At 50.7% G+C, this 13,102-nt stretch overlaps 1 protein-coding gene across 1 annotated transcript in view; it reads right to left on the bottom strand.

Moving 5' to 3' along the window:
* Nucleotides 1-293: 293 nt before the first annotated feature.
* Nucleotides 294-13,102, bottom strand: part of SMO (smoothened, frizzled class receptor) — a 29,373-nt gene continuing 16,564 nt past the window's right edge. The window contains 7 exon segments of the mRNA XM_063134498.1: nucleotides 294-948; nucleotides 3,082-3,216; nucleotides 3,693-3,841; nucleotides 4,748-4,933; nucleotides 7,953-8,061; nucleotides 9,512-9,604; nucleotides 12,653-12,776. Coding sequence (XP_062990568.1) covers nucleotides 302-948; nucleotides 3,082-3,216; nucleotides 3,693-3,841; nucleotides 4,748-4,933; nucleotides 7,953-8,061; nucleotides 9,512-9,604; nucleotides 12,653-12,776 — 1,443 coding nt within the window. The 3' untranslated portion in view covers nucleotides 294-301.

Raw genomic sequence — 13,102 nt, 5'->3', positions numbered from 1 at the left:
CATTGGGACTTGCCCGGCTGCTTCAAGGGAGGAACAGCGGCAGGAATCCAAAAGGGAGCCAGGAAGGACGGGGTGTGTGTGTGTCTCCTACGCAGGACAGAAGCCCCCAAACCATCTCTTCATTCACGAATTTCAGCACGAAACTGAACCTCTTGCCGGAGCCGGAGGACACTTTGCAGGGCAGGCAACGACCCAACATCCGTTCCTCCTCACCCCACCCCCCGCCAAAACCCACGGCTGATCTACAACCAGGCGCCCCCGCAAACCTGCCCCCACCCCCGCCAAAAGCCCTTCCCAAATCCTAGAAGTCGGAATCCAGATCTAGCAATTCGGCGTCCATGAGGTTGGTCCTGGAGTGGATGGGGGGCAGGCCGCCGCCTCTCCTCCCCGGAGCCTGAGGCGCCCTATACGGGCTGCTGCCGAGGAACACGGAGGCCGAGGCGGCGCTCCGGGAGGGACGCTGGAGCAAGCCGCCGTCGCCATGGAGCTGCTGACGCTGCCCGGGGAACAACCACGCACCGGTCCCCGGTCCTGGCTCATCCTGGGGGCCGTTATCCGGGCAAAAGGGGTGGCTGATGAGATTCAGGACGCTGCTGCGCCTGTAGCCGACGGGAGGCTCCCGGGGGTTTCTGGGAAAGGGGTCTTCCTGCTGCAGAGCGCCCGGCCTCCATTCCGGGTAGGGTCTCGGCGAAAGCACGTCATTCAGCGCCTGGGACTCCCGGGAGCTGGCCACGAAACGCTTGGCCTTGGGGAGCTGAGGGAGGCGGGGGACGGAGCTGGCCCCCGGCGGGGCAAAGCAGTCCGCCTCGTAAAGCCCGCCGGCGGGGGCCATCGGGCCCACCTCCTTCTTCTTCCGCCTCTTCTTCTTCTTGCGGCTCAGCTTCTTCTCCCGCCAGGAGGCGCGCTCGCCCTCCGCCAGCCACAAGCTGGCCCGTTCCTCGGGGGGCACTGTGAAGACAAGGCAGAGAGCGTGGCTATTTCACCCAGGGGCACAGACAGCGGCCCGAAACGGCGTCAGACCCTTGGCCCATCTCGCCCAGTATTGTCGGCACTGACTGGAAGCGACCATCCTCCAAGCTTTCAGGCTGGATCTCTTCCCAGCCGTAACTGGAGGAGCTGGGAATCGAACCGGTTACTTTCTGCATGCAAAGCGAGGCCTCTACCACTGAGCTGCAGAGCAAGCATCTGCAGCATTCTTAGCTTTGCTGACCCTTGGGAGGGCAAGTTTTCCGGCTGTTTGTGTGAGGCGTCGCGGCTCTTTTATTTTTATAGGCAATTATATATTTTTAATCTTGATTTTAGAGCCTCGTGTGGCACAAAGCGGTAAAGCAGCAGTTTCTGCAGCCGAAATTCTCCCCACGGCCTGAGTTCGATCCCAGCGGAAGCTGGTTTCAGGCAGCCGGCTTGGGTCGACTCAGCCTTCCATCCTCCCAAGGTCGGTAAAATGAGTACCCAGTTAGCTGGGGGAAAGGGAATAACGGCCGGGGAAGGCAACGGCAAACCACCCCGCTATAAGGCCTGCCAAGAAAACGTCAGCGGAAGCTGGCTTCCCTCCAAGAGTCAGTAATGACTCAGTGCTTGCATGAGAGGAAATCCTGATTTTAAATCTGCCTTGGATGTTTTCATAGACAGGCAGCATATGTGAAATCTTCATATCAGATAAATAGCGCATAGCTGAATTATGGAATTCACTACCGCAAGATGTGGTGATGGCTACCAATTTGGATGGCTTTAAAAGGGGGTTGGATAAATTCCTGGAGGCAAAGGCTATCAAGGGCTACTAACTCTGATGGTTATGTGCTATCTCCAGTATTTGAGGCAGTAAGCCTGTGTGCACCAGTTGCTGGGGAACATGGGTGGGAGGGTGCTATTGCACCATGTCCTGCTTGTTGGTCCCTGGCTGATGGCTGGTTGGCCACTTTGTGAACAGAGTGCTGGACTAGATGGACTCTTGGTCTGATCCTGCATGGCACTTCTGCATAACCATCAGGACTAGTAGCCCTTGATAGCCTTCTCCTCCAGGAATTGATCCAACCCCCTTTTAAAGCCATCCAAAATGGTGGCCATCACGACATCTTGTGGCAGTGAGTTCCATAATTTAACTATGCACTGTAGGGATGTGCTCAGCTTCTAATCAGACCGGCGAATTAGAAGCGGAGCGGGGGGCTTCGCCTGCCCTTAAGGCGGAGGCAAAGAGGATTGGGGGGCCGGCGGAGCGTGGCGAAGAGGATCGAGGTGAAGGCGGATCCTTCGCCTCGATCCAGAGCTCCGCCAGAAAGGTAAGTGGAGTTTACCGGGCCCTGCCGCTGTCGCCCATGCGGCGACAGCGGTAGGGCCCGGTACCCCCCCCCCCGCCCTCCTTTCCCTTACCTGCCTCCGTCCGTGGTCCGTCGGCGTCTTCAATTGAGCCCGCGGTTCAACCAGGAAGTCTGGGCCGCGGGCTCAATTGAAGATGCCGACGGACCGCGGACGGAGGCAGGTAAGGCCCCCCTTCCCCCTTGGTCCCTTAGCAGGCTCTGCCGCCGTCGCCGCACGGGCGGCGACGGCGGCAGGGCCCGGTAAACCTCCCGCCCTCCTCTCCCGGCCTTACCTGGCGCCACTCCCCTCCACTGCAGAGCTCCAATTCGGAGCCGGAGCTCCGCGGCGAAGAGGAGCGGAGTATGGGCGGAGCGGCGCGGAGCGGAGCGGGCCGACCCGAAATTTTCAGATTGGCCCGCAGGGCGGAGCGGGGGGTCCGTGCACACCCCTAATGCACTGAGTGAAGAAGTCCTTCCTTTTATTTGTCCTGGATCTCCCACCCATCAGCTTCATGGGATGACCCCCCATTGGGTTCTAGTATTTTGAGAGAGGGAGAAAAATGTCTCCCTGTCCACATTCTCCACACCAGGCATAATTTTGTACACCTCTATCATGTCTCCCCTCAGCCTCTTTTTTCCCAAGCTGAACAATTCCAGTCGATGTAACCTTCCCTCACAGGGGAGATGCTCCAGCCCCTGAATCCTTTTAGTTGCCCTTTTCTGCCCTTTTTCCAGCCAGTCGTCACCCCCGGTAGCCCAAACACCCCTCTACCAGCAGCATTACCAGGCGTCGCGACCGGAGTGACGGAGACATCCTGAGACAAAATGGCGCCTCTTCGGGCAACCATCTTGGTCACATGCTGGGCCCAGGCAGAGGACACGTCTCCCGAGGGTTCGTTGATATCAAAAGCCAAACCAGCTTGAAGGAGAAAAAAACAAGATTTTTTTTAATTAAAAAAACACGTTAATTTTTAAATTTTAGTTTCTTGAAGTCTGTCTCCTCAAAGAACAAAGTGAGATTTTTGTGAACCGCCCTGAGATTTTGTGAACCACACAGAGAGCTTTGGCTATTGGGCGGTATTAAAATGTAATAAATAAATAAATAAATAAAAAATAGAATTCCACACCCGCCCCCCAAAAGGGACCATCGGGTCCTTTCCGAAGGGTCCCTTTTTGAACCCAAGTCCTGGTCCTGTACCCCTAAATCAGCCTTCTCCAACCTGGTGCCCTCCAGATGTGCTGAGCTGTAACTCCCAGAATTCCCTGCCAGCATGGCCCCCGGCCGGGCATTCTGGGAGTTGCAGTCCGGCACGTCTGGAGGACAGCAGGATGGGGACGGCCTTCCCAATTCTTGCCTCTGGGGAGCCCCATTTCTCCTCACTCTCCCGGACGTACCAACCGGCCCCTCGTGCGAGACGGTGCGCAAGCTGAAGGAGAGCTCCTGGTTGGGGTTGTGCTGCAGCTCTTTCCGCTTGGAAAAGGCCTTGGCGATCATCTTGCTCTTCTTGATCCTCTTGGGCTCGTTGTTGCTCTGGCCGGTCAGCCTGCGGGAAAGGAGATCTGTGGAGCCCTCGCACTGGCACCGCTACGCCCAAACTTTCGGCTGGGAGCCCGGGGCCGTGAAACAGGAGCAGGGGAACCCCCTGGATTTGTTTTGTATGTTTTAAAGACCAACCTCCTGCCCGCCCACAGTAATACACAAGTGGGGTCGAAGGGCGTCTCTTTCCAGTTTTCTCTTCCACTTTAAAACCCAGCTGTGGGTTCCGCCGAGAATGCAGCCCGCCTGCTCGAGTGCTCTGAAAATGGCAGCGCGAGTGGCCCTGGTAGCAGCGACACGTCGTTCTGCACCGTCACTACCAGGGACGCCTGCACACCGTTTGCAATGCGCATGGGTGGCTGGGCTGCCATGCCCCGTCGCGTCCATCCCAAGCCCTCGTACTTTCAATGGGAGGTAAATGATGAGGCTTGCTAAGTAATCTACAAAGCTTTTATTAAGCAACAAACGTCTCTTTAGCCTTGTCCGTTCAAGAAGAGAGAGAGAGGAGTTACTTCTCAAACGCCTGTAACTTCAAGGGGCCTGTTGCGGTGGTAGGTTCTGGCGCGATCTCTGCGACTTTCTCACAGCCTTTTTACACGCTGTGCGTTTGAGCTTCCGGCGGATTCTAGCATCAGTTAGTGTTTCAGAATGCTCACCCCCAGAAGCTCATTCGTTTCCCTCTGAGGGTGTAGGATTTGGCCTTGAGGAGATAAGCTCTGGAGGGGGCTGATTCCCAGCTGAGGAATCTCCCGTGAGAGCTTCCTCCCCCACTGGTACGGTCCGGCTGGTGTCTGGCGCTGCGTCTTCTAGTTCTGAATCTGATTCTGATGGATTACCTGAAACCCCTTCTCCTGAAACAGGGGCAGTAGGGTTAGATATAACAAGCCGCCCCCAAGGATGGCTCTACCCTTACCTGCACCAGGTGCGCTTCCAGATGAGAAGGGTGGCTTTGGTCCACACCCAGGTACTCATGGAAATGCCGGTCCCAAACATGGCAAAGAGGTTGATCTTCTCCACCAAGAGGCTAGGGCGGTTCTTGATCTCGCACTCCGGGACGGGCTTGTTGGTCTGCGTGGCGATTGTCACGTTGGCCTCACACCTGCAGCAGAGAAAGAGCAGATGGTGAGGGAATTGGGGAAGACGCCTCAAATCGGAAGGGCCCCAAGAAACACAAAGGGCCCCCCGGGATAGTAGAGCAGGTAACTTTGGATGAAGGACAGTTGATAAACATCCCAGCAAAGAAATATTCAAGCGGCAACTTTGAATTAATTAGTTAATCAAAAATATTTATAAGCTGCCTTTAAGGGAAACTCCTCCCAAGGCAGCACGCGACATTTAAAACCACAAACACAACAAATGGATAAGGAAAAACCATAACAAAACAACAGCCAAATCGAAATCAACAATTAAGACCACGGAACAGCACTCAATAAAGTCCAGATCTCAGTTAAAGGCCAAGGTAAATAAATCAAACTCTAGGCTCCACTTGAAGGGATGTTTTGGTGGGCAGAGCGAACACCCTATAAGTGGGAGGCCATTACAGGCCCCGTCCCCCTTGCCTGCCAGTTTTAAGTTGATTAATTGCTTAGATCAGTTGATTATAATAAACATTATCAATTCAAATGGCAGGTGTGTGTGTGTGTGAGAGAGAGAGAATTAATACAAGCTCTGCAAATAACAAATTAAAGAGTTTTTTCTCTTATGTGAGTAATTCAACACATGTGCGTTGTGAAAGTTTGCTTCCCTGACCTCCTCTCCGCTCCTTTATATCTGTTGTTTTGGCTCGAATGCAAATTTGGACAGGTTTCATGGATTGTTTAATCAGTTAATCAACCAAAATCCATACAATTAATCAACTACGATCTCTTGAACCAGGTTTCAACACTACAAAAATATGAATTTTTCAATATTATGGGTAACCTGCACTGATGTCAATAAGGGTCCTAAGCACCTACCTTCCACTGAAAATAAATTCTGAATGATTTCACACATTCAGGGCGCATACTGCAGTCACGGGACTTTGAGCGAGACGTCAAAACGTTACGATTTGAGAGATGCCCAATAACCAAAAAGTAGGGTGACCCTATGGAAAAGAGGACAGGGCTCCTGTATCTTTAACAGTTGTGTTGAAAAGGATATTTCAGCAGGTGTCGTTTGTATATATGGAGAACCTGGTAAAATTCCCTCTTCATCACAACAGTTTATTTATTTATTTATTTATTTATTACATTTTTATACTGCCCAATAGCTGAAGCTCTCTGGGCGATTCACAAAAATTAAAACCATAATAAAACAACCAACAGATTAAAAGCACAAATACAAAATACAGTTAAAGCTGCAGGAGCCTGCCCTCTTTTAAATCTGGTCCCTCTAGTATAGCTCCTGCAGCTTTAACTGTTGTGATGAAGAGGGGATTTCACCAGGTTCTCCATATATACAAATGACACCTGCTGAAATGCCCTTTTCTATGCAACTGTTAAAGATACAGGAGCCTTGTCCTCCTTTTCATATGATCACCCTACCAAAAACCCTACCACATTCCCAGGAAGTCCCAATGTGGAGGTATTTTGACTCCAAGTTAGGAAGAGAAGGAAATAACTGGTTTTTCATCAGATTCTGGACTCTTGTTGCAGGAGCTGAATTCCGTGGCACGGGGCTCGGCGTACGTGGTTTGCGAGTGTTGTTTTTGCAGGGCATAACGCCAGGGGTGCAGAAATTCGAGCCCAGGGGGCAAATCCCGACCTCCAGCGCTCCCAACTCGGCCCTCATGGGGTTCCCTAGAAGGCTCCTCCCCTAGCTCCCCCCCCCCCCAGTTATAGAGCTGGAAAAAGGGCAGAAAAGGGCAACTAAAATTATTAAGGGGCTGGAGCATCTCCCCTTCGAGGGAAGATTACATTTATTTATTTATTTATTTATTGCATTTTTATACCGCCCAATAGCTGAAGCTCTCTGGGCGGTTCACAAAAATTAAAACCATCATAAAACAACCAACAGGTTAAAAACACAAATACAAAATACAGTATCAAAAGCACAACCAGGATAGAACCACACAGCAAAATTGATATAAGATTAAAATACAGAGTCAGAACAGTAAAATTTAAATTTAAGTTAAAATTAAGTGTTAAAATACGGAGAGAATAAAAAGGTCTTCAGCTGGCGATGGAAGGAGTACAGTGTAGGCGCCAGGGGGACCTCTCTGGGGAGCTCATTCCACAGCCGGGAATGAGCAAAACATTCAACTGGGATCGTTTAGCTTGGAAAAAAGGAGGCGGAGGGGAGACATGACAGAGGTGTACAAAATTATGCATCGTATGGAGAATGTGGAGAGGGAGACATTTTTCTCCCTCTCCCATAATACTATTATTTATTTATTTATTACTTTTAGAATATTTATGTACCACCCCCCATTGAAAAATTTCAGAGCGGTGTACAAGATAAAACGAAAATAAAAACAGAATAAAACAGAACAAATTGTAAAAGAAGCAAATACAGAGATTCAAGGCTGCATATTAAGGAAAAGCTTCTAATACTAGAACCCAAGGGGGTCATACCATGAAGCTGATGGGTGAGAGATCCAGGACAAATAAAAGGAAGGACTTCTTCACTCGGTGCATAGTTAAATTATGGAACTCACTACCCCAAGATGTAGTGATGGCCACCCATTTGGATGGCTTTAAAAAGGGGTTGGATCAATTCCTGGAGGCAAAGGCTATCCGTGGCTACTAGCCCTGATGGTTGTGTGTTATCTCCAGTATTCGAGGCAGTAAGCCTGTGTGCCCCAGTTGCTGGGGAACATGGGTGGGAGACCATGTCCTGCTTTGTTGGTCCCTGGTTGATCGCTGGTTGGTCCCTATGTGAACAGAATGCTGGACTAGATGGACCCTTGGTCTGATCCAGCATCAGGGCACTCCTTCTGCTCTAATGTTCTTATGACAGCTCTGTTAAGAGTTCTGACTGGCTCTGACGATGCCCCACTGACATCGGAGCCACCAGCCTCCACTGTTTTAACTCCTGATGTCAAGTGGCGATGCTGCAGCGGATCTGGCACCGAGGGTTCCGTGGACTGAACCATCCTAAAGCGGGGGGGGGGGAAGGGGGGGAGGCGCTCCCCTACTTACAGGACGTACTCCCGGAAGCTCCGCTCCCACTCTGCCTGGTTGAAGAAGTCGTAGAAGTGGCAGCCAAACGTGATGAACACAAACCCGAAAGCCAGGAAGCCAAAGATCCCTATTGTGGGTGGGGAAAGAAGGGGTTCACCAAGGGGGACTTCCTCCCCCCCTCCCCCGCTCCAATGTGGGTCCATTGGCAGGAGACCACAATTTGGCCGTCTTAGGGCTCCGGGGAAGCAGGAAACAGCCCACCTCCCCTTCGGCCGGCCCTAACAGGGCCACGCACGGCCTCTGATCTTGCACCACAGGTTTCAGGAGATGCCTTATGTTAGCCTTCCCTAACCTTCTCGATGCTGGGGATGCTGGGAGTTGGATTCTAATGCATCTGGAAGGCGACGGGTTGGGGGAAGGCTACCCAAGGCTACGGAATGTTGGTCCGTCCAGGCCAGGGGGGCAAAACCTCAGTCCCACCGGCCACAACCGGCCACAACTATACAGCACCATGTACATTGATGGTGCTATATAAATAAATAATAATAACTGCCCCCCCCCCCCCGGGGTTCCCCGGGGAGCCCTGCCCCCGACCCCCTTTTGGGGGTCCCATGGCTTTTGCATGCCCATTCAAAATGGTTGAAATGCCTCTCCTTCATCTCAGTGACTGGCAGCAAGAACTTTGAGCTAAAACGCACCTTTGGGGCATTTTCGCCTTGCCCATTTTGCCTTTGGCCCTGCCCACCACTGGAATGCACCCCCTCCCCCCGGTAGCTTCTCTGAGCAAATTCGGGGCTGCCCCACGGAGCTACCTGCCCTCCTCTTTCCCTGCAGCAACATCTAAGGTCCTCCTTCAGGTGCCTACTCTGAGGGAAGCTCGGAGGATGGCAACAAGGGAGAGGGCCTTTTCAGTGGTGGCCCCCCGACTGTGGAACGATCTCCCCGATGAGGCTCACCTGGTACCTATATTGTTATCTTTTCAGCGCCAGGTCAAGACTTTTCTCTTATCGCAGGCATTTAACAGCATATGCTGAGTTTTTACCTGACCCCGAATAGATGGCTATTGTATGTAATCTGTTTTTATGGTTTTAAATTTTGTATATTTGTTTTTAACGTTCCCAGTTTTAATCTTTGTAAACCACCCAGAGAGCTTCGGCTATGGGGCAGTATATAAATGTAACAAATAAATAAACAAATAAATTGACTGAGGCTGCCCTGGTCCTGGCTACAGGTTTTCCACACATAATGCAGCCTGCCGAATACTTGGGAGCCACGTGAGTCCTGCTGATGATGTCCCTCACGAAGGCTCGTCCTCCCTCAAAGTGTCACCACCATCAGCCATCCCAGCAGGCTGCGCTGAGGGTGATAAACGCGGCCACCCCACCAGGCCTGCCGAAAGACTTAATTCTTTCCTCTTCCCTCCCCGTTCCTTTTTCCTTGTGTGCCGTGTCTTTTCAGATTGCAAGCCTGCGGGGCAGGGACCATCTTGTTTTACTGATTTTATCTAAGGCACTCCAGGAGACTTTTTGGAGGAGAAGTGGGATAAAAAATACTTCAACTAAAGAAAGGAGTCTTACCAAGGCGTAACATCGTCTCATTAATTTTGCTGGCAGCTTTCTCGCTCAGCAAGCCGGGGTGGTTGCTCTTGATGGAGAACAGAGTCATCACACCTGGAACGAGGCAAGAAAGGCGCACCGTTATAAGTCTGCAGCCCCGACGGTGCCCAGGCTGTCTTTGCCAAAGGGGAGTAACTGAAGGACAATAGCTGGTGTTGCCTGCCGCAGGACATGGGACGTCAAAGGCCAAACTGGACATGATTTGTCCTTCGTTGTTGTTATTTTTTAAAAAGGACACTATGGTTCTAGTCCCCATGGGAAAACAACCCAGTAAATACATTGGTGTCTGGTTAACCCGAGACCGCTTGGGTGGGTCTCCAAGCAGGAGAAATGGAAAGAGATTGGAAAACAAAAACAGGGCATTTCTACAGCTCCTCCATTGAGTCCCAAGACCTCCTTCTCCAGTCCTGAGCGAAAAGGAACCTGAATGTGAAAGTCTGCAAATTTTAGTCTCCCAACCCCATCAAAAGGCACAAATAAAATAATGCAGATATATGTGGAAATATGCCAATTTTACTGTTTTAACCCAAGTTCTATTGTCTGCTGATGTTCAATCCACTTTTGACTTGGATTGAACGTCAGTTAGTCAATAAGGGGGTCACCCTTATGGATTCCAGGAACACAATCCTCCTAAACTCCAAAGTGGTGACATTCCTGGTAGTGAACGTGGGAGATTTCCTAGGAAGCCCCTCAATGTACAAGTTTCTACTGAGATTAATTACGAAAGCTGCTTCACTTAACATCTGAACCGTGGTTGGGTTTTAAGGGTTATGGGGTCAACGTGGGACGTGGAGGTTTCTTGCTCAAAAGTGCGCGAACCCATCGAGGGAATTTGCTCATCATCGCTCACAGAAGCACTCGTCGTGCCATTTTGACATGCAACTTAAAAGCCGACTGACGTGTTCCCAACCAGGAGAGAAGCGCATGCCAGAAACATGGAAACCCTATGCACAGCCTTTCTTTGCAATGTGACCCCCCCTCCGAATAAACTCAGTGTGTTTATGTGCCGAAGCCTCTAGCTCAGCCTTTCCCAGTCGCGCGCCCTGCAGATGTGTTTGGACTACAACTCCCATGGTCTCCAGCCCAGCACAGAGGGCATTTGGATGAGGAAGGCTCTTCTAGATCTATTCAACACGCAATTAGAATCTCTTGGTGAGGGGGGGAGGACGACAAACGTGAGCACCCTCGGCCCAGCCTATCACCCTCCAGAAGTTTTTTTCTTTATCATTTTATGTATTCGTTACATTTATATCCCGCCTGTCTTCTAAGGATCCCAAGGCAAAATACCTCTTCTCATTTTTATCTTCCAAACAACCCTGGGAGGTAGGTTAGGCAGAGAATTAGTAACTGGACCACTGTCAATGAGTGGGGGATTAGAACCAGAGTCTCCCCAGACCAACGCTCTAACCACTACACCACACTGGGTCTCTGGGGGCAAAGGTGCCCCATGCAAATATTCCTCTTCAGACGGCAACAGAGGAGGGTGCAGCAAAGGTGCTGGTGCCACTTTCCCTCATGCGAATCTAACCACGTGCTAGATTCAAAGGCCCAAATAGAGCTTCTCCCCATAGGCTCATCTGTGTGCCGGCTCTTCCTCAGGAGCGGGAATTGTGCTGTGAGTCAGGCAGCTTCGGACCGGAGACCAGAAGAGAAGCGGAGACCCTTATCCTTATCATTCTGTTGTTTTATTGAAAACAACAGGATGAAATTTAATAGGGATAAATGCCAAGTTCAACATTTAGGAAATAGAAACCAAATGCACAGTTACAAGATGGGGGATACTTGGCTCAGCAATACTACAAACGAGAAGGATCTTGGAATTGTTGTAGATCGCAAGCTGAATAGGAGCCAACAGTGCGATAGGGCTGCAAGAAAGCCTACACTGTACTGCTTTCGTCGCCAGCTGAAGACCTTTCTATTCACTCAGTATTTTAACACTTAATTTTAACTTAAATTTAAATTTTACTGTTTTAACTCTGTATTTTAATCTTATATCAATTTTGCTGTGTGGTTTTATCCTGGTTGCGCTTTTTATACTGTATTTCGTAATTGTGCTTTTAACCTGTAGGGTGTTTTATTGTGGTTTTAATTTTTGTGAACCGCCCAGAGAGCTTCGGCTATTGGGCGGTATAAAAATGTAATAAATAAATTGCGTCCAGTTCTGGGCTCCACAATTCAAGAAGGACGCAGACAAGCTGGAGCGGGTTCAGAGGAGGGCAACCAGGATGATCAGGGGTCTGGAAACAAAGCCCTATGAAGAGAGACTGAAAGAACTGGGCATGTTGAGCCTGGAGAAGAGAAGATGGAGGGGAGACATGAAAGCACTCTTCAAATACTTAAAAGGCTGTCACACAGAGGAGGGCCAGGATCTCTTCTTGATCCTCCCAGAGTGCAGGACACGGAATAACGGGCTCAAGTTAAAGGAAGCCAGATTCCGGCTGGACACCAGGAAAAACTTCCTGACTGTTAGAGCAGTACGACAATGGAATCAGTTGCCTGGTGAGGTTGTGGCCTCTCCCACACTAGAGGCCTTCAAGAGGCAGCTGGACAACCACCTGTCAGGGATGCTTTAGGGTGGATTCTGCATTGAGCAGGGGGTTGGACTCCATGGCCTTGTAGGCCCTTTCCAACTCTGCTATTCTATGACTCTATGATTCTATGATTCCCCAACCCATGGGCAACTATGCTCAACATCTAAGGTCCTCCTCCAAGTGCCTACTCTGAGGGAAGCTCGGAGGATGGCAACAAGGGAGAGGGCCTTTTCAGTGGTGGCCCCCCAATGATCGGACGATTTCGGACGATTTCCCCAATGAGGCTTGCCCGGAGTTCAGTTTTTAACTGACACAGGATAGTTGTTTTAAATGGATATTGTATATAATCTGTTTTTATGCTTTTCATGGTTTTAAATTTTGTATATCGGTTTTTAATAGTCAGTGTTTTGATCTTTGCCAACCGCCCAGAGAGGTTCGGCTACAGGGCGGTATAGAAATGTAATGAATAGTAATAATAACAATACTTGATGGTTTTCCGTGCGGCGCACCAGAACCTCCAGCCAGAGGGAGCTGGAGGGAGAGATTTCACATGGAAAGGAAAGGAGCCCACCTCTAATCAAAAAATAGCCCCCAACGAGCAGCACCAGGCCAATGGGAGCCAGGACGAACCCCGCCCGGTAGTGGTAGTGCTTGTACCCGACAAAGCAGATGCCGCTGACCGAGTCTCCATCCACCTGGAAAGGAGAGAGAAAGTGCGAGCGGTCAGAAAGCTGGTCTGTCATCTGCTAAACTGGACTGGGGTGGGAGCCTCTTCCAGCTAACCAGGGGAGAATCCAGTTCCGGAAAAGCTCCCTGGGTCTGCATTCTGGCGGTGGACGGGGCCCCAATACAGAAAATGTCGTCCTATTGTCACCGAAAGCTCTTACTGCTAGAAACAAAAGCCTTAGAAGCGGCGTTTCAGCCTTTCAGAATGGGGTAAATGTTCCAAGACCCGGGAAACACCCAAGATTGGCGGTTGGTGGAAAGGGGGCGGGGCCAGGGGAAGAGGCGGGGCCATCTG

The sequence above is a fragment of the Elgaria multicarinata genome, chromosome 9, assembly GCF_023053635.1.
Source record: "Elgaria multicarinata webbii isolate HBS135686 ecotype San Diego chromosome 9, rElgMul1.1.pri, whole genome shotgun sequence".
Classification (NCBI taxonomy): domain Eukaryota; kingdom Metazoa; phylum Chordata; class Lepidosauria; order Squamata; family Anguidae; genus Elgaria; species Elgaria multicarinata.
This window is presented reverse-complemented; position numbering and strand designations above follow the sequence as displayed.